General features: G+C 34.4%; 2 protein-coding genes across 7 annotated transcripts in view; one reads left to right on the plus strand and one right to left on the minus strand.

Annotated features, from left to right (window-relative positions):
• Positions 1 to 1,200: 1,200 nt before the first annotated feature.
• Positions 1,201 to 14,313, minus strand: C8H4orf33 (chromosome 8 C4orf33 homolog). 4 transcript variants are annotated; one of them, XM_058192052.1, is made up of 7 exons: positions 11,065 to 11,238; positions 10,360 to 10,489; positions 8,981 to 9,161; positions 6,947 to 7,007; positions 3,857 to 3,908; positions 3,563 to 3,762; positions 1,201 to 2,212 (listed from the first exon to the last, which is right to left on the minus strand). In XM_058192052.1, exons 2-7 carry the CDS (start codon positions 10,450 to 10,452, stop codon positions 2,113 to 2,115), a joined length of 687 nt encoding a protein of 228 aa, XP_058048035.1. In that variant the 5' UTR covers positions 10,453 to 10,489; positions 11,065 to 11,238; the 3' UTR covers positions 1,201 to 2,112. The 4 variants fall into 4 exon arrangements, with proteins under 4 accessions (XP_058048035.1, XP_058048037.1, XP_058048038.1 ...); XM_058192054.1 differs by lacking the exons at positions 10,360 to 10,489; positions 11,065 to 11,238 and adding an exon at positions 13,715 to 14,313; XM_058192055.1 differs by lacking the exon at positions 10,360 to 10,489.
• SCLT1 (sodium channel and clathrin linker 1) overlaps positions 12,194 to 21,682 on the plus strand; it is a 49,157-nt gene continuing 39,668 nt past the window's right edge. Inside the window, exons 1-9 of one of the 3 annotated variants that reach the window (XM_058192048.1) lie at positions 12,194 to 12,665; positions 14,506 to 14,595; positions 16,020 to 16,072; positions 17,594 to 17,666; positions 17,997 to 18,052; positions 18,331 to 18,466; positions 18,930 to 19,052; positions 20,100 to 20,165; positions 21,556 to 21,626. In XM_058192048.1, coding sequence (XP_058048031.1) covers positions 14,578 to 14,595; positions 16,020 to 16,072; positions 17,594 to 17,666; positions 17,997 to 18,052; positions 18,331 to 18,466; positions 18,930 to 19,052; positions 20,100 to 20,165; positions 21,556 to 21,626 — 596 coding nt within the window. In that variant the 5' untranslated portion in view covers positions 12,194 to 12,665; positions 14,506 to 14,577. The remainder of the gene's footprint in view (positions 12,666 to 14,505; positions 14,596 to 16,019; positions 16,073 to 17,593; positions 17,667 to 17,996; positions 18,053 to 18,330; positions 18,467 to 18,929; positions 19,053 to 20,099; positions 20,166 to 21,555; positions 21,627 to 21,682) is intronic. The other 2 variants (XM_058192049.1, XM_058192051.1) reach the window with 2 other exon arrangements.

The following is a 21,682-nucleotide window of genomic DNA, read 5'->3' on the forward strand; positions in this document are numbered from 1 at the left end:
ATAAATAAATAAATAAATAAATAAATACTTGGGCTGTAAAGGATAAGGAGTGATGGAATTGTACTTTCATATCTGCAAAATTATGTCAATGTAGCTTTACAGTAAAATAGAAACAATTCAAGTGGTTGTGATTCCTATCTCGTTTACTCCACAAGGTTGATAAAAATAGAGTTACTGAGCTGGTATCGAGAAATTAATTCCAAACACAAACAGAAAACAACATTAAGACTTTAATGTAGTTTTCTGCATAGATTTATTCATTCATTAGAAACAGTGTTTCCTTGTTTGCTTTCCTTATTTTTTCTTTAACAATTCCTGCATTTTAAAACAACAAAACAAGGAGAAAGCAGCTGGGGGACATACCTGCTACATACAAACCAGAGCAAGCATGTATATGTTTGAAATGCATAGGTATGGACAGGCCTAGCTATCTACAGTGAATGGAGTTATTGGGAGCTGAAATCCCACAATACTTGCAAGCCCTTAGGCTCCATACTCTTATTTTATAGCTTTAAAAATGATGTTAGTCAAGAAAACCAATAGCAATTTCAGTACTCCAACCTCATTTTATGTTGATAATTCAGTCTGCACAAAGTCATAATTTAACTAAATTTGGATTTGTATAACAGACTAAGGCAGAACCATGGCAACATTAAGCCAAACTTAAATAAATCCGATTCTGATTAAACCGCAATGCATTATTTGAGGGAAGACCTATCTCTAGTGGCTTCTGCCCATCTAATGAGGTTGGATAGAGTAGGTCCCATTAACCAAGAAGTGTCTAATGCATAATACAGGAAGCGTGCCTTCTTTGGAAAGCTATTCCGTCATGAGATCCAGATGGTTCTTACCCTGATGACACTGAGGAAACTATTAAAGACCTAGTTATTTTCCCTGGCTTTGAGGCAGGGTGAAGGTTAAGCACCTACCAGATGGGTTTGTTTTGGTTCATATGTTAGCCTTCAGGCTGTTCATGTCTCTTTTATGTCTTTTGTCTTCTTCTTTTTTTGAATGTTATAATTGTAAGATGCCCAGAGTTATTGGAAGCTAAGTGGCCTATAAATTGTAGAAAGAAAGAAAAATAAACTTGGCCACTTTCATATAAATGTTAAAGGCAGGCATTGTGACTAAGTCTACTAAATTCAACTGGCATCTATTTCCACACCATAAATAAAAACTCTATTAATAGATTATAAACTGTTATGACTTTATTGAAATAACAAAATGCAGAGATGAAAGGAAGCAAAACTTTTACATGATTCCAGGTACTGATAATTATTTTATTATAAAGATATACAGACATACAGTTTATATTTTATAACCATATCTATGAATTTTCCCTGATGCCAAGACGCTTTGATTTAATCCACTAGAGACTTTCTAGTACTGTAAAAGAACAGTATCCAACTGTGTCCAATAATCTATCTTAATCTGCATTAGAACTGGAGGTTAATGCTCCTGCTTCATTTTTATGTAGTAACTAAAGTGATTCACCTCTGTCTTCTATAGTGGCTTAATTTGTCATCTTTATAAACGCTTAAAAGAAGTAAAGTAGCTGTATTGAGTGCCCATGCATGCATATGCACACATATACCACACATATTTCAATATAGCAAAAGTAAGAAGTATGCAGAACAAACAAAACAAGATAGTAAGGAAAAGAGAAAATTTCAGGAAATGAAATAAGAGAACATACAATTATCCATCTGCATTTCTATCAAGTAATTATCATATTAATATTTTTATCATCCACTTTGTTCCTTTCAAATTCTGAAATCATTCATTTAAATTTTTTTCTTTCAGCAAAATGTTCATATAAGGTTTCCAAAAAGATTATTCTCTTTTTCTCTTTCTCATCAGACAGGTCAGCTTCATCATTTCTGTACATTCAGTTAATTTTATAAGTCAAATTTCCTCTGAATGTTTTTCATTTTATTTCCATTTTTTTTCCATACAATAATCTTGCAATAGTTATATTTTCCAAATTCTTTTCTAACAATTCTAATTTGATAAATTACCTTTTTCTTCAAAAGAAAGCCCACCTGCAGGCCAAAAAAGAAAGATCTGCCCACAAGTTTGCTCAGCCAAATCTTTATGATATTCTTTTATTTTTCATCTCACACATGATTCCCACAAGTCTGATTCAATCTGTTTCCAATCTTCTCCCATTAATTGTTTGAAACTGAAATTTTTAAAATATTCCAGACGATGGCTGCAAGAGAAAAGCAAGCAAAGATTTAACAACTATGCTCATCCTTTCTCCTCCTATTGAATTGCTACAAAGAATAATAATTAAAATTCTGTACTACATTAGAATGCTAGGATAACTCATTTACTCAAGAAACAAAGTTCACATCTTTGTCAGCTGTTTCTATATAAATATTATCAAACTGCTTTAAAGATCACATTTTATACTAGTGTTTTTTTGGCCTTAGCAACATTAAGATGTGTGGATTCCAATTCCCAGAATTTTCCAGTCAGGGAGGCTGACTCCCAAATTCTGAGTTTTGAAATCCACAATATAACATTGCTAAGGTTGAAAAGCACTGTTTTATATCTTTCTATTTTTACTAGGAAACATACAGTATTCTCTGTAAATATGTAAAACTTTCAGATAGACCACTATGCCAAATTAAGGTAAACCTTAATTTAAATATATGTGCACAGGATTGGATAGGCAAGCAGTACCAGCAGTTCATTCCAAAGATAGTCTCTATGCAAAATAATGCCCCATTCAGCACATACCTGAATGCTTATTCTGTGGAGGTTTCTGAACTGTGAAAAAATTGCTAGCCTAATGTTTTCTAAAAAATTAATTTATTTTCATAAAAAACTGAAGCTGTCTATATGATACTAATTAGGGGTTTGGAGATGGGATAAAAATTAGATAACCACCAATCGGCATTCAGGATATATCAAAGTGCACGGAATACAGCATATTACTGAATTCCAGGCCCCAGAAAGGATGCAAAATAGTGAAGGTGAAGGACATAAAAGACAAGAAATATGTGAATATCTATTTATTGCATTACATAAAGCTTCAAAAATATAATTGAAATATATTTGAAATATGCTAGACAATATTTATACTGTAAATTATATGAAACAGGAGAATCGACTTTTAAGTAGTTTTTGCTATTGGTGGTTTAAGGGACAGATGTTTTATTATTATGTTCAATAATAAATGGGCTATTGGTAGATTCTAAACAAATGGAAACAATTCCAAAATTAATCTAGATTTTCTTAGTAAATTTATTCTCAAACCTATAGTGGTTTGAGGGTTACGGTTTGATAGACAGCCTGAACGAAGCTCAAACCCTGTCTTAGATAAAACAATGAATGACTTTGGACCCTATCTGCTCTTTGAATCCAACTCTTCTCATGGTTTGTGGAGAAAATAGATGTATTATGCATGCCATCTGAGATCTTGTATGAAAAGTGGAATATAAATATAATAAAGTTATAAAACTTTACTCTTAGGATATAGGGCACTAAAATTTTCTTCCCTATACTAGCCTTTCAATAATCATAATATAAAAAATGGCATCACAGATATACTTACAAATCAGGTTTATGGTTATTGTGAACTTCATTTTGAGGAATAGGATAGAGAGCTTCATATGTTCTGTTCACATCTGATCCATGAATTGCAAATGCATTAAATCTGTCAGTGTTGGGAGGAAAAAAATTCCAAGGCAAATGAGCATGGCCCCTCCATTTGGTAGTTGCTCTTGAAACTTCAAATTTTAAAGGCAGTTCTTTCTGTGTTAAAGTAAAAAAAAAAAATTAAAACAACCGATTTACCATCTTCTCAGTCACATATTTAGAGGGAGATTCACTCAAATGGTTCACTTACTTTGCAGATATTCCGTCTGCCACAAAGGAACAATACAAGATGTTGGCCATGCCTATAAAAATATAATATAAAGATAACAGAAAAATATTTGCTTTGCATCTCCACCCAGTGTCTGCTTAATAGTTGTTACATGAAGACAATGCTGTCAACATGCAAAATAGCAGCCATCAGCTAATAAATGAATATGAAAATATTAAAGATACAGGATTACTTTTAATAAATTTTCCTGCAATGTACAGCCATTATGTATACGTATCTTGAGATAGAGATATACACAGACACAGACACAGTTGCATATTAGCCATTTCTGAACTCAGTTGGTTCAGAAGCTAAGCTGAGTTAGGTCCTATTAATACAGGTAGTCCTCCACGTACGAGCCCAAAATTTCTGTTGTTAAGTGAGACATTTGTTAAGTGAATTTTGTCCCATTTTATGACCTTTCTTGCTATAGTTGTTAAGTGAATCACTGCAGTTGATAAGTTAGTAACCTAGTTGTTAAATGAATTTGGCTTCCCCTTTGCTTGTCAGAAAGTCACGAAAGGGATCACATGACCTCGGGACACTGCAATGGTCATAAATATCAACCAGTTGCCAAGCACGTGAATTTTGATCACATGATGGGATGCTGCAAGGGTCGTAACTGTGAACAATGGTCATCAGTCACATTTTTAAGTGCCATTGTAACTTTGAATGGTCACTAAACAAATTGTTGTAAGTCAAGGACTACCTGTACCTGAATAGAATACTACTAGAATACTACTAGGCAGGGGTGTCAATCTGGTGTCCCATGGGTCAGTTGCGTCATGCATAGGCCACGCCCACTCCAGCTCTGCGAAGGGAAAAAATCTCACGATATGTCACCTGATGCCGTGAGTTTGACACCTGTGTACTAGGGTGTCTAGGATCAATTGTTAAACTAGGAACTTTTCTTTAAAGATCTCAGAAAAAAAACAACGGCAAAATACTTCTATACTCTTTTTGTCTAAATAATCAACCTGAATACATCTCTATTATTATCTAACATAACACATCATGTTATTCTTGAAATAACATGGTCTAGTTTATGTACTTCATTTCTAGATATGGTAGTAAAAATGTAGTAGTCTTAAACCCTATGTCACTTTGTTCTATTTGCATATGGCATAAAATCATTTTGAATCATTTTGCTATTACTGTGAGTAGCCTGTATGATAACACAATTGTCTGATGGGGTACAGATTTCCTCAAAATATGAAATCCCGATAAACTAGTTTGAAACAGATTATCAGAATTGTATTTAGTTTACCACTGTTTTATTGTTGCTGTTGTTTTTGCTTTCTGGGCATACCTCAAAAAGAATAAACCTATCTTTGGAAAAAACTGATAATCATAGAAACCAAAAAGAATTAGCATATTTCTATTTTATGTTTCAATTACAGGAAGCCCAAACTAATAAAGATTCTTGTCCTCTTAGATGCATTCTAATCACTATAGAATGCTGCATTGCATTATTATCTGCAGTCTTTTAATATCCTATTTTTCATTGCCCTAATAACATTGCTCTTCTTTTATTCAAGCTGTAAAAAGCAGCAGTTACTTTATAAAACATGGATAGGAATGGCATTTCGAGTTGGTCATTGTAAAAGTAGGTTGCGGGTTCATTTATTTTTATGCTCTCTATTTGCTATGAAACACCACCACAAAGTATTTCCCATGACTGTTCAAAAAGTACAGAATAATTCCAAACAGGTACATAGTACCAAGAGTGATACGTTAAAACCTAGAAAGCAATTCCTAGTACTAGATCCTCTTCAGCTGCATAAATCTAATGTCAGATCTTCCCCAATGTGATCCCTTGGGAAAGAAAGACCCTTAACTCCATTTGGTTAAAAAAAATGATTCTTTAACTAAAGGTGTTGGCTGCAGTAAAGTCAGGCTAGCTCTGAAATTCTCATGTTCAAAAGATACAGAAAGGTTCTCCCATAGCCTATTCCTCCCTCCATGACCAGTCCATTTCCAGGAAATCAAAGCTCACCAAAGTGTTTTTAAGAATGCTAAGATACTTGGGGGTAATTCACTTTATTTTCTCAGGGTGCCTGGCCTTAGGATGCTGGTTCTTAGGATGCCTGGCCTTAGGATGCTGGATTCAGGCTGCTCTTGTCTTTATTAACTATCATTCCCCCCTCCCTATTTTCCATCATGTTCACACATGGCTTTCAATTGCCTCCTTAGGATGTTTCAAATTCTGAGTCCTCCCTTTTGGACTGCTGTGTTCATGCAGCTAATAAACGAAATGCTGCATGAACACCTGTACAAGGGAGTGTTAGTTTACCTGAATGACATTTTGATCTATACTGAGACAGAACACATAAAACTAGTCAGAGGTGTGCTCAAGAAACTTTGAGCAGCCAAATTATATGCCAAGCTGCCAAGATGCAAATTCCACCAGAGTAAAATTGTCTATCTGGGCTATTTCATTTCCCACAAGGCTATAGAGAAGGACCCCAAAAAGATGCAGGCAGTGCTACAGTCCTCCCACACCAGGAAGCAACTACAAAGCTTCCTGGCATTTGCGAACTTTTATTACCAATTCATTCCCTCATTTGCCCAGATAGCCCTCCCCATCACCAACCTACGAAAGACAAAACAGGAAGGAAAAACCCAAACCCAGCCAGCCTTAAATGGACTATGGACATTAAAACATAATTAAATTTAATTTCAAGAATGTAAGCCAGTTTGTTATAGTGGTTAAAGTACCAGTCTCAAAACCAGGAGATGGACTAGAAGCTTGCAGATGAGAAGTTCTAGTCCGCCTTAGGCATGGAGTCATTCTCTCAGCTTGAGGAAGGATGCAAGGACAAACTACTTCCAAAATCTTCCCAAGAAAACTGCAGTAACTTGCCCAGGCAATTGCCAGGAGTCAAGATGCTTGAAGGTGGCCATGGACCACCAAGACTTAACTCAAGATCATAACATTATATTATAACATTTCTTCAAGCCTTCATGGACCCCCTGTGATGACATCATGGCCTCCCAGGGTGTCCACGGATCACAGGTTAAAGAACCACTGCTATAGAACATTCCAAAAATTATTTGAAGTTATCTACTTACGGGCAGAGCTCTACTTCTAGGTACTGCTCGGTTTGGTAATTCAAGAAGAAGGCTTCTACGACTAAAACCACATAACAATTGTTTATTTTACCTTCTATATTTCATATAGCCACAAAGAACATTAAATACAACATCCATAACTGCAGTCTTATTTTACCTACCCTAATGATGCAAAGGTGAGAGGTAGTCTGGTGTAGTAGTTAAAAACTGGGAGAGTCAGATTTCTAGTCCTGCCTTAGGCATGAACCCAACTGGCTTAAATTATGCCAGTGACCCTCTCTCAGTCCTAGGAGAGAAGGCAATAGCAAACACTTTCAAAATTTTGCAGAGATTAGTTCAGGAATTCTCCAAGACATTGACTCAAAGGCGCACACATGCACAAACATACAAAAAGATGTAAAAGATTACAAAATCTTTTTCAGAAGCCTACTAGCATTATTCAGAATCTAAGCTAACTGTATAAATTTCTATCAGAGGCATTGGAAATGCTTTATTACATCATTGTTTTAAAACTATGACAAATTTTTACAAAACTACGACAGAAGTTCAGATTTACTGGACTAAATACTAATGTATGAAAATACTAAATACATGTATGAAAATAACTACTTGGAAATCATAATACTGCATTTTAATGCAATTAGGGTGAAAAATTAAGGACAGGTCTATCCAAATGACTTCCACGAGGTATTTCTTTCACAATGTGCAACTTCTTCATGCAAACTCCCACTTGGCACTCATACGCTGTTAACTTTTAAATCCTTATTGAAGTTGTTCTGGAAATGAATGTCTCAACGCACTCTAGTTTAGAACTCATAAAATGCACTACCAGCTAAGTTTTGTCTTCAACTAATAAGCATTTTTAAAAAAATTTACAAGTGCATGCTGAACTGGTTGCATATTCTTTTAATATATTTCTTTTTTGTAAAACAATGGTGTAAAGCAAAAAAACTTATGTTCAGGATAAAACAATTCAATTTCAGTGGCATTAGAGAAACATCAAATGGAAAAATCAAACAGCCAATTAAACACATCAGTTTCATTTCACAGTAATATTTTTGTTCAGGCAAAACATTTCAAAAACTAATTAATTTGAACAGTCATAATGAAGTAAGGGGAGTGATAATGAAGACAGATAATAGGCTAATTTATGAAACTTACTTCAAGAGGGTAATGGTTATCTTAGTAAGATCAGAAAAGCCTGTGTAAGTAGTAATATATGACTTACAACAAGAGAAAATTAACTTACATTAAACTTCTAACAGCCTGATATTTGCAGATTTGCATATGAATATGCAAATATTTAAGATACTAGATTTATCAAAATCATGTTTAAAACTTTTGACATCACTTTGAAAATCAGTAAACTAAAGAAACCAGCAACATGCTGAGCAGTTGGAGGTCTCATTAATAACATAAAACTTATTTTGATCAAGTATTTTTGCAAATTCATTTATCTAGTATGAAAGATGACAGGCTTCAAATAGCAGAATGGTTTGCTTAAAAACAGAAAGAAGTGTAGACATACTATGCAAACAGCAGAATTTCATCATATGAGTGCTAAATACAAACATTAACTCTAACCCTGACAAATGTTTATGAAAACTCTGAAAATTGAGTCACCAAAAATATTAAGTCTTCTTGCTAGAACTACTCAGCCACTTTGTATTTGATTATGGTACCTGGCTATGTTCAGAAAGAAGTGTAAGACATAAACTGTGGCATTATTATAGTTTACACTGTTCATAGGCAAAAGCATTTGGACCATCAATAGAATTTATATATTTAAAATAAATGCATATTGTTTCTCTCAAGTTAAATTCAGGGTTTGGCCTCTGTGAAAAATGTTAATCCAGTAGCAAAGAAATGCTGAAAACAAAATAGCTTGTAAGCACTGAAATAGGAATACTTCGCACATCAGCCTTTTGCTACAGTATGTACTTATAAAAAGAGGAGGGGGGAATGAACCTCTAGGCAAGAACAGCTATCAGAATATTTAAGATTTTAAGTCCTAATACAATAACGTTTACTTACCCTCATAGTCCCATAATCCATTGAATGGTTTTCCTGGTTCACCAGGAGGAGCTGGAGTATCATTGAAAAATGGGGCATTCAATTCCATCAGTATTCCAGCATTTTCTGGACTCAGACTGATTATTATTGGATCATGGGCCACCGGAAGGCTGTTCCATGTATGCTCAATTTTAAACTCCATCTAAGTATTTTATATCAAGAAAAATTGAAATGTCTTTTAATTGAAATATTATATTATTATTGGCAATTATAGAATTATTAACCATATATTTACCATTTTTAGTTTCAGGATCTATTTCACTGATAGGCATTTGCTCGCACAAGCACGAAGCCAAAAGCACCAGCCTGAAGATAATGAGTGAGACCTCATCGAAACGTCGCCAAGATACTCTCAACTTTACACGGGAAAAGACCCGAATATGCCAAGACATACATACATACATACATACATAAACTTCCAAACATATTCAATATATTAGCAGCAGAAAAAATAAGTTAATAAAGTATAGCAATCTTATAGCTTTTAAAACATCACCATGATTTTCTCAAGTTTTTGAAGAGCAAGATTAACAAACAACACATGGCATATACATTTCTGTCTAAAATTGATGACAGCTTCTTATGCTTAATTATCTTGGGCTATGCCTTGAAAACATAAAAACAGAAGAAATGTGCTGCCCATCTAAAATCAAAATAACAATTACCTTAATGCAAATTAAAATTATACCTATACCTACACCATAGTATCTATATTTGCTTATTACTCATCTGTAGAGTACAGCTTAACTACTCATCATAGGATATTCTACCAATGTTCACACACTCTAAAAATATATGGGAGCAGCAAAGCATTAGATACTTGCAAGTTCATACTGATACTATGCAAATAAAATGTCTTCCAGGAATTTTTCTCCTAATTTTGGTACCTGTTTCAACCTGTTTTCACCACAGGGTGTCCACAGTGATCACAACATATAAATATGTAAATCAGCTTTTTTTTTCACATTGTTACATTTCTATATTAATGCTGAACATCATCTGAACAAAAGTACAAGATTGGTTTAAATTTGATAGGAAGCAAATTTGCCGGAGAAACAAATTTCTCCTTATTTGATCTGACTTGCCAGTAATTAAAGGTACAGGTTCTCCTTGCACATATGTGCTAGTCGTTCCCGACTCTTGGGGGCGGTGCTCATCTCCGTTTCAAAGCCAAAGAGCCAGCCCTGTCCGAAGACATCTCCATGGTCATGTGGCTGGCATGACTAAATACCAAAGGCGCACAGAATGCTGTTACCTTCCCACCAAAGGTGGTCCCTATTTTTCTACTTGCTTTCGAACTGCTAGTTTGGCAGAAGCTGGGACAAGTAACGGAAACTCACCCCGTTACGTGACAGTAGGGATTCAAACCGCTGAACTGCCGACCTTTCAATCAAGAAGCTCAGCGTCTTAGCCGCTGAACTACTGTGTTCCATTGCCAGTAATTAGGAAGGTACAAATAGAATCTTTAATCTGAATTTAAAAATAGTGATAATAAAGCCTATCATGTGAACATAAAGTATACTGTTGTTGTTATTCAGAACAGGTTCATCAGAACAATTGCAGTAGATCATAGCTTGTTGCTGTTTCAAGGTAGCATGAACCTCAACAATTGTCACATCACTTTGTTTATTCTTATTGAAAATTGGTGTTTTGCATGATTTAGATTGTCAGAGAAACAACTTTAGCTGGATAGTCACATTCCTGCAATAACATCAATGTAATTTTCAGTTTTATTAATTTCTTCAATATCAACACTAGCTTTGCTACTAACCCCTTCCAAACCATCTGCATAGTCCTTAAGATTTGGTGGTCTAAAATCAGAACCTGTTGAATCACATCACACATCTAAGCAAAACTGAAGTAGAATCTATTTTTCCTTTTTTTTTAAAAATCTAAATTTTAAGCTTTGTATTACTGTTTTCATCCATTCCTCATCCGAAACAGCAAGAAAATCTAGTGTCATATTTTTTTTAGCAACCATAGACAGATAATTGCTCATACTTGGCTTAATCTTATTGACCAGATTTCTAATTGGCTATGCTTACCAAGATATCGTTAACGCTGACGAAAAGTTTGTGTGCATATATTCACACATACATACACGAAGGCATACAATGTAACATCCCCTTCAGATTGCCAATTATTTGCACGAAACAGACATTCTGCCTTTAAATGCTTGTGTGGTTTCAATGGCTTTAACTTATTTAGTCACACAGTATATATAAGCATAAGCATGAAATAACTATACAATATATAAGCATAAGTATGTAATAACTATATTAATTGGATATAATGAAAGGAAACAATAGGACAGGAAGGGTAGGCACACTTGGCCAATAAATTCTATTCTATTCTATTCTATTTTATTCTATTCTATTCTTGTGCTCTTATGCTTCTACTTGCTGAACCAATTATTCAAAACCAGTAATTCCACAAGGAGAGGGGATGGGAATGGGGATATTTCAAAAACTAAAGACAAATACTAAAAGAAAATCCACCCACGGCCAGCATTGAGTGGCGCTTTTATAGCTTTAGAATAAATGAGTTGGAAGGAGCCTTGGAGGTCTTCTAGTCCAGCCCCCTGGTGAAGCAGGATACAGACAGACAGACAGACAGACAGACAGACAGACAGACAGATAGATAGATAGATAGATAGATAGATAGATAGATAGATAGATAGAACTTTGGCAACTTTAAGACTTGTGGATTTCAACTTCCAGAATTCCTCAGCCAGCAAAGCTTTGGAAGAATTAAAGTCCACAAGTCTTAAAGTTGTCAAGGTTGGAGACCTCTGCTATAGCTACTCAAAGAAATTTATATTATGTTATATTATATTATATTATGTTATATTATATTATAAAGCTCCCGTGAGTTTAGGAACACCCGTATTCCCGAAGCTAGGAACGGAAGATTGCAATCTGATCTCCCTCCTGCTGGTAATCCAAACCTCCCTAACCAAAACTAGACTACCCAAAGGGAGCGACCGCACATGCGCTCATCACTCCCAGTTACTTTTACCCAGCAGCGTCTCCATGCATAGGAAAAGGAAGGCACGAAGCATGTGACTATTTTTAAACCAATGGCAAAGAGCTCTCTGGCAAGCTCAACTAGAATTCGATTGGCGGGTTTTTGTGTGTGTGGTTTTTTTTTTTCCTCCTGACAACACCGTGAACGATCTCCCCACCCGTTTTTGTTTTTTTACAAGCCTAGTTGTTAACACGCCGGCAAACGATTTAAGCGGCGCGTGCTGCTCTCCTGGGAGAAAGGCGATGATTGGAAGGGAGGGAGGTGACGTTGTTTAAAGTGAAACGCGCAGCTATTTCCAGATTTGTTGGTTGGTTTCGTCCTTGTGCCCGCGTCGATGGGTTTTAAACAGTCCGCCTTCCGCTCGGGAAGTTTTTCTCTTTTCTAACCTAGAGGTGACGCCCTCTGCAGCCAACACAATACACCATCTTCCCCCCCTCACCGCCCCTAAATGCGTGCTTATCTACTTAAAGCTTATTGCCAGGCGTAACCCCATTCACCATGGGTAAGTTTCCTTTAGAGCAAACGGTGCCGATGCAAAACTAGCCCTTCTGAATTGAGTCCCAGCCCAGTTCTCTTGCATCTACTCTCCCTGCTGGAATTCAACTGGGATTACTTCCAGGTAAGGGGCCTGATTTTTACCTATCTTTAAACATGAGACTGAAATTACATTACTTTAATTCCTTATTCATTTGGGAGGGAAGAGTATCTAAGGCAGGGGTCTCTAACCTTGGCAACTTTAAGCCTGACTCCCAGAATTCCCCAGCCAGCAAAGCTATTTCCCAAAAAAAGCAATAAGCAACGTAATTTAAAAAGAAGCATGTTTTTAAAAACAACAATCGGGTAAACAATTTATCTTATAAATTCTCCTATAGAAATCTACAAATTAAAGTTCATGCATGTCTATGTATCATTTAATTAAGTTATATTGTTGTATATACAAAATTAGACATTTCTGTTTTCTAAGTAAGTTGGTTACAGTACAGAATTTTATTTTGTTTTGGATATTTTTTTAAAAATATAGTTAAAAGGTAATTTGAACTGGAGTGCTTCTACCGTATAATTTGTGATGGTTTTCTATGTCTTAGCTTGACTATTTAATCAAATACAATAATGGTGAAGCATTTTTACGTTGCTTGGTTTTATTTTATTTTCTTCCAATGAATATGGAGAATGTGTGTGTGTGTGTATTTTATAATTGCTTACAATTCGAGTTCTCTATCATCGTGGGAAGAAAAAAGTACAACTCTCTGTTTCGTTTCATTTCTATCATAAACCATTTGATAAATCTGACTTGAACTTTTTGAAGGACCACTGTTACATATTTAATGTATTTGAAAACTACAGGGTAAATGTAATATGAGGAACCAAAACAAACCTTGACAGGTTTGTATTTGTTTTTTTAAAACATATATGTACACGTGTTATTTGTATTTCCTAATATTTTCCATACATGTATATGGACCTTTACAATTTTCCATTTTTGTACATAAGCCATAAAGAGAATTTTAATAGCTATAAAAGGGAATTTTAGATAATCAGGTCCCAGCAACTGACTGTAAATCATTTTTTTCCATATTCTTTTTCCTTGGTTTTCTGAAGCCTTAGAAAGGGCTAAGAAAGAGTGTGAAGTAGGATATCAAACTTTCTTGTGTACATAGATAATCCTACCTGTGGGATCTTGTAGGTGATTTAGATGTTGGCCATCAGAAGTGAGTTTTCGGAGTCAGATTTTCCAATGACAAATGGTAACTTATTCCGTTTCTCACAACTATAATTAGGGATAGTCTCTCTATCCCTAATTATAGTAAGAATTATAAGAAGGCGAGCTCCAGAGCAGCGGCACAAGGAAAAAAGCGGAGTGGCGGCCTTCCGGGAAGGCGGGCTGATGTCCCGGGGCTGCACATGCGCACTGCAGCGGAGCGGCCCCAGCGCAGCGTCTCCCCAAACGACCGTCCGTCCACCCGCTGGCCGGCCAGGAAGCGGCGTTGGATGCGGGACCTGAGCTGAGTGGTTGGCAAGCGGCCAGCGGTCGCCCGGAGGCCCTACGGAAGCCGAGCGCGCCAGGGCCAAAAGGCGAGCGAGCCTCGCCTTCTCCGCCCTCGCCCCCCCGAAGCGGCACTTCGGCCGAGCGCAGCGGGTCTCCCCCGCCACCAGCGTTGCCCTTACGTTCCCCCCCCTTATTTCTCATTAGTATTTGATCTTAATTTTTCCATGTAAAGAGAAAAACATGACATTAAGACTGAATAAGAAATAGACTTCAAATATCTCAGATTGATTTTTTTTTATGGTTGACATCGATAACATCAGGATTACCCAGCTCTGAAGTTTAACAGCCTTGTTGCAGGCTTTGGGAATCTGTTCAGGCTGTTTTGCATTTCTTCCTAAGGATTGAGATTTAGAAGTAAAGTTCAAAGCAATTATAAACTCTGTTTGCCAGTTATATTTATTTTATTTCATAGATTTTGTGTTTCTGCTCCTGAAAAGCAAATCAGCTTCTTAGAAACTTTATATGAAATTCTGATAATTCAAAAATGGCAACAGATATCAAGGTAAGTTCCATATAAAATTTCATTAAAATTTATTTGTATTGTATTACGTAATTTAGGTACTACATATCAGGGATCATCAACTTTTATTTTTGGCTGGAGGTTATCTTTATATGCATTACTGGTAATTTGATGGAGGCGGTATTGTAAATTGGTGTACATTTTTTCATGTCCTTGTTTCATGATTTCTAGATTCTATTTTGGTTGTACTGTTTAACCCATGCTAAACATCACATAAAGGACCCTGAAATATTTAGGGTCCTAAATTCATTTAGTTAAGTTTGCTTACCCACTATTACAAAGTGCTTATATTTTCATTTTTGAAAAAGAGAACATTCTATAAACAGCTTGTTTAAGTAATGTGCCTGAATACATTTATTTATTTATTTTTACCAAGCAGTTATATTTGGCCACTCCCATGACAGCTGATTGAGCTTTGAGCATTATTAAAAATCAAGCCTTTGACATATACTGTTGAAGCACTGTTTCTTGTGATGGTGGCTGTAACTAATAACATCAACAGCACTTTCAACAGAATATTGTAAATCAGTATCCCTGATTCCTGTAAGATTTGAGCGAACCTGACAAAATCTCAGGATAATTCTTTAAAACGTGCAAATTTAAGAAAATTATGGTACTTTTGTTTGTTTTAAACATTTATATGTCTATTTTAACATATTGTCTATTTTAACATAGACAATTTTATTTTAACATATTGTGAGTTTTTCACTACTTTTCACTTCTGTTGCTCCTGATGTGGCAATAAATGTTTCTGTAAGTGGCATCCTTTTAGCACTATAGTTTTCTGTATCTTCTTGTTTCTTTTAGTCATTATCTGGATTTTGAAGTCCAGATCTAGTAGTCCTATAAGCTCTTCTTTTCTTTTATCCATCTCCAAACAAAACAGAAATGAAATTTAGTTGCTAGTTTATCAGTAATCAAAAGGAGTAGCTGATATCAAATAAAATAAAAGCAAAACAAGATACTGGTTGCCACTGAAAGAAAAACAATAGAAATGCCCATAATGGAATTGATGACCCTTCATTCAGCTTTAACATTTAATGATATACTAAGTAAATAATAAGTTGCATTCTTGCTTATAAGGTTGGCAAATATTTCGCTCTATTCTATTAAAGTCATTATTTTGAGTTTCTGAAGATAAGCAAAGAATTGAAATAATGTATAAATGTGAAAATAGAATAAGATATGAAAAGCTAACTTTATGCTCTTTGAATTCAATTTGAATCCATATGGAATTTTATTTTTATTGATTGATTAAAATTTTAGGTGGTCAATGCACCCTACAAGAGAATACGTTGGGAATACTTTGATTTAAATATGAAGATCCATAGAGTTAAATTTTAGAGGTTTTTTAATATTTTTATGACAAAAGATAAACTTCAATAAAATAAAATGTTTGTTTCCAGAATAATGGCTTTGAAGATGACGATATAACAGAGCACATACTGATAGACCAAAGGTAAAGCTATTTATTCGGCATTCTAAATAACATATAAAATACAATTTCAAAACACTTTATAAAAAGATATATTGATGCCTGGAAACGCTCTTCAAAAATGAACAAGTGAAGTGTCTATTATTTTTTTTTATTTTGATCTTGTGTGTGTGTGTGTAAAACTATGTATACACATAATTTAAACTAATACACTGTATTCGGGATAGAGAAATTAGATTTGTGATTAAGCAAAAAATAATAATCATGAATTGCATCCAGATGTAATTATACAGAGAGTTGATCTGCTGAAATTTATGGAATTTAAAGTTAAGTTATTCATTTCAGTGGTTCTTAAGTCAATCACAAACAAATTTATCAGAAACTCTCCATGTGTCTTCTAAATATTTTGCCAATAATTTAATCATGCTTGGCAGAACCCGACTCTTTTATCTGGAATATGATTCCACAAACATTCCATGCCTTAGCAGCTAAAGTTTTTATGACATCAGAGCTTGACAGTTTGATCTTTTCCTTCCTTTCATGTCTTAAAAATATTAACATAAAAAACTTCATAAAATCATATCTGGACAAACTGAAAGGGAAGGAATTATTTTATATAAAATCTCTTTTCAACTGATGCAAAAGGAGAAGGAATTTAAACATTTTCACCTATGTTTACAGTTATATCTAATTTTTACAATAACTAGTTGTTAAGCATCCTGGGTTGTTTACATCAGAGCATTATTGATTCATAACTTCAAAAGAAATTATTCTTGTTTGCTTGTTTGTAATCCCTTGATATTTTATGAGTCAAGTTATGCAAAATAAAATATTGATAATCTGTAGTAGGATGACATTTACAACACAGGTATGTCAAATTTATTTTGGGGATTCTAGCTTTCTACCCAACATAGCTGAGTTCTGGGGTGTCTGATATAGATGTGTCCCAAAGTAAAAGTGTTCAGCCTGAGGTATGTAAGTTCCCACCACCTGAGCAGAGAGAAAAACCATCCGCTCATATTCTTGGGAATCCAGATAGGACAAGAGACAACTTTCTTCAGAATTAAGCTTTTAAGGAAATTCACTTCAGTTTCACTTTTTTACCAGAATGTCCCAGGAAGTTTTGGAGTATCTAGTACTTTAAAAAATCCACAATTAAGTGGGGAAATCCCATTCTTACAGGAATTGTCTAATGGTTTTAAAATGTGTGTGCTGGATTAGGATCAGAAAGAGTCAGATTCAAATTTGTCTTCAGCCTTGGAAATCCATTGGATGGCACTCAGGATTGTTACTGCTAACAAAAAATGGAGTATGAAGTATTGTGCGTGCCTTTTGAGCTTCTAGAAGAAAAGCAGGATAAAAATGTAACATATAAGTAAGCAAAGACCAATTGTTTGAAAAATGTTTTCATACATACATGTGTGTTTGGGATTATTGTACTTGTCTTTAAGTATTTTTTCTAATGTTTCATTTTTTTATGTCAATGATGAGACACAACTGCATTCTGTCACTTAATATGTGGACTTCATTTTATATCCCTTTTAGCTCATTACCTCCTATAGTTGCTGAATACGATAAACATCTTGGAGAAATGAATGAACAACTGAAATACTGCCAGGTACAAAGTTAAAGCTATTTTTACCACTAATATAGCTTGCTAAAATTTAAAAAAAACAATAGCCATAATGTTTATAATTCAAATATTATTGGTAAGATGTTTATTTTTTTAAAAAATCACTGAATTATAGCTAATAAAATAATATTGGCACTGTTGTTAATAATTCAAAAATGTGTTTATCTTTCTAATTTGAGACATCTTGTTTCATAAAATAGAAAAGGCAACATTTTTAATTGACATTCAAGCATCTTAGTATCATACTGAATATGTATTGCATGTGCTCTATCGTATCTTCAAAACGAAATGTTTAATTGTTTTTCTTGCTTTTAGATGCAGATGAAAGAAATGAGGCTAAAACTTGAGCAAGTCATCAAAGAAAATGAAAGGTAACACCATAAAAATCATACTAATTCTGTATTGTTTGTGTCATATAGCAAGAAACTACTGATTGAAATGATAGTGTATTTTGTCTTACCCTTGCTGTGCAATGATACCCTGGAACTGGGGATTGCTTGAAATAATGTGGTTATTATTTCATGAATAACTAAAATGTATTTTCTGGAGTTACAGTTGTTAACTGTCTGACAGAAGAACCATTCTTTATAAAAATATAATTTTGTTGCTGTTTTACAACGGATCCACCTCTTATTGTATGGTAACACAGATTGCATGAGGAGTTAAAAGAAGCAATTGAAAAGCAGTTGGAAGTTCTGCCATCTGGTTCTGTTTCAAGGGATGCTACATTTATGGATGAAAACTTAATAAGAAACCTTCAAGAACAGTTGCAACTAGCAAATAAAGTGAGAAAATAGAAATATTTGCTTTGTCTTTTATGTCTAGGTTCCAATAGTCCTAAATTGCCTTTCAGTTTAGGCACATTCATTTATGACACATTTTTGTTATAGCTGAAAATTTTAGTTTATGATTTTAATATTAATGTTTATTTTTAATGTCAAGACATAGATATAAATTGATATTAAATAGAAATTTTGAATATTTAAATGACAACAAGAAAGGAAGAACACACTAATATTTGTAGGCTACTTTGTCATCAATAGGCACAGAGATGTTCATAATTTCAGGTAATTGTGCTTTTATTTATAATATAAATTAATTATATAGGAAAAAAATATTTATCTCATCGTAAAATGTTAAAGATGATATATAATAGATATGAAGTAATAATTCTTTTCAGACATTTGATACTCAAAAACAATTGGAAAGAAAAATTCTAACATTCTTTTTCAATCTTTCAATTTTAAGGAAAAAGAACATGTCCTAGAACTTTGGCAGATGGTTACACGGGAATTGGAGCGACTTCAACAGATATACCAGGAACACATGACAGAAGCACAAATTCATATTGTGGAAAGGCAGAAGCAAAAAGTAACATACCGATACATGTGCATTAAAATAAATTAAGAGGAATACAACTTTTTCCTATTAGCTCAAGATAACCAGCTTTTTCAGAAAAGAGTTTTTTAATGGTCTTAGTAATAGAACAAGTAATAGAGTGGACCACTTAGATAGGTGGGAGAGAGAGAGAGAGGAGAGAGACAGAAAGAGATCATAATAGCAATAGCACTTAGACTTATGTACTGCTTTACAGTGCTTTATAGCCCTCTTTAAGCGGTTAACAGAGTCAGCATATCCCCAGCAATCTGGGTCCTCATTTTAACAATCTTGGAAGGATGGAAGGCTGACTCAATCTTGAGCCAGTGAGAATTGAACTGCCCAACTGGCAGCCGGCAGTAAGCAGAAGTAGCCTGCAGTACTGCATTCTAACCACTGCACTATTTGCTCTTTAGGAAAGGAATATAAAATTCACTGTACATAAAGCTCAAAAGATGCATTTGGAAAGTCTAATGGTTTGTGTTTGTGTGTAAAAACGATCTTTCAGTTTATATTAGATCCCTTGGAATCCAGCTCCCCAAAGACTTCCAAAGGTTTGAAACCTGAATGTATGTTTAGGAAAAGGACATTGTTTGCTTGATTTTGAAGACTTGTGGATTTTAAAATACTTGTAATTTATTCAATTTAGAAGTATATTTTATTTAATAAGTGTGCTTCATTCACTTGAGAACTTTTGAATCTTGTTGCAGAAATATATTGTGTTTTATCCACAGTATTTCATATGAAGATATTTTCTTCTGTCAAGTTTCAGACATGTAGTTGTGCACACAAACACAAACTATTAAAAAAATGAATACTTTAGATTATTCCTGCTTTATGCTGTTATATGTTTTTTTTTCCAAAAAATAAATTGGATGATTCTCAAATCTGAACAGCCACAAATAATGTTATACTTTATTACTTAAATTAAGTACAGTATTTAATACCTTAATATTTCATATATTATGTTTTAGCATTTATTTTTATGTTGATAAATACTCTGGATTGTAATTCCAGCGCTCTATATTATCTTCTTTCTAGGATCAATTGACAAGCTTTCAGCAGCTAACAAAACAGTTACATTTAACTAATGAAAAAACTGAGTCAGTAAGTGAAATACTGAAATTCTAATAACATTATTTTGGACTAGTCATAACAGCAGAAAAATATAAAAGAAAATACATTGTCTAAACAGATGTCACTTTTCATAAAGCTGTTAAGTTTTTTTACTTACATGTTTATAAGTTACATAGCTGCTTATACTGTATTTTTAATCTAGTTTAATTGCTACTTAGAAAAAGGTTTGTCTGCAGAATCCATGATTACTAAGTTTTATTGCCTATTTCTTTGACTATTCAGTATTAGTTTAAAATATTTTCTTTCTTCCTCTATTTGTTTCTGCTTTTAAATCAGTGTTTCTCAATGCTGGGAATTTTAAGATGTGTGGACTTCAACTCCCAGAATTCCCTAGCCAGCCAAACTGGCTATAGAATTCTGGGAGTTGAAGTCCACACATCTTAATGTTCCCAAGATTGAGAAACACTGTTTTAAATACATGATTATTGGAAGCAAATGAAGTTGAAATGAGAAGCTTTTTTTTAAGTAAAAACAATATAGAATGTAAATGAAACAAAATAGTGAAACAAAATTGAAACAGATAGGAACAAAGCAAGAAAGGATTTGATTTTTTTCTTAATGTAGGTGATTGAAAGCAATGGCTAATGCTGGTACATCTGAAACAAAAGAACCTTGAAATGCCATTGAATTTAGAACAAAGACTATTTATGTATTGACAATTTTAAAAGTCTCAATGAAATAAAATCAGTAGCACATAACTATGAATTTTATTATAATCATGGTTAGTTGAAAGAGACAGATTGAGTGTTGCTGCTAAGCAAAATACAGGTCTTGCTTAACTTTAATTGTGACTGGCAACTCCATTGCTAAGCAAAGCGGTTGTTAATGTGAAATTACATGACCATGTGTTTTGTACTGTAAAGAGATAACAGTAGTCAGTTTCATATCTTAGGTTTTTGTGTCCCTCCTAGCCATTCTCCTGCCCTTTGCGACATTCAAGTACCTGCTTATTGTCTTATACATATCAAAAGCAATGTGATTGCACCTCAGCCCTCTCTTGCTCTCCAATCATTTTACTCTGCCAGGATAGAGGGGAAAAATGCAAGTGATTTCTGTTCTGTAGGCAATTTCTCCATTGCCTGACCCTTTCCTGCTGCTGGTGTGACTGCATATGCTCTCAATGTGTAGAAGAGCTAACTGCTTATTCTTTTGAAATTGCTCTGCTCTGCAGAGGAGGGGGGAAGCAAGCAATTTTGGTAGACAATCTCTCCTTATGAGCTTCAGTTGCTTGAGGGTATTCTAGACCCTGGGTCTCCGCATTCATAGCCCAGCACTTTCACTATACTAGCCTACTGGCTCTCATGTATGTTTGTTTTTTTTAACAGCGGTACAATATATTTTAAAATAATTTTGTTTACAGATTAATCAGGTGTTTCTGAAGACGGTAACAGAACAAATTGTAGAGCTGGAACAGCTGCGCAAGCAACAAAGGTATAGACTTCTAAATCTTAAATCACTTAAAAAAAAACAAAGCACACAGGTCTGAC

The sequence above is a fragment of the Ahaetulla prasina genome, chromosome 8 (genome assembly GCF_028640845.1).
Source record: "Ahaetulla prasina isolate Xishuangbanna chromosome 8, ASM2864084v1, whole genome shotgun sequence".
Taxonomy (NCBI): Eukaryota; Metazoa; Chordata; class Lepidosauria; order Squamata; family Colubridae; genus Ahaetulla; species Ahaetulla prasina.

Bases quoted from the DNA above. Each gene is read 5' to 3' on its own strand.
- C8H4orf33 (XM_058192052.1), bottom strand. From the start codon at position 10,452: ATGGAACACAGTAGTTCAGCGGCTAAGACGCTGAGCTTCTTGATTGAA. The intron at 9,162-10,359 runs GTGAGTTTCCGT...TAAAATACTTAG, and splicing joins CCCTACTGTCACGTAACGGG to ATGGAGTTTAAAATTGAGCA. The intron at 7,008-8,980 runs GTAAGTAAACGT...ATGTGGTTTTAG, and splicing joins TGGATTATGGGACTATGAGG to TCGTAGAAGCCTTCTTCTTG.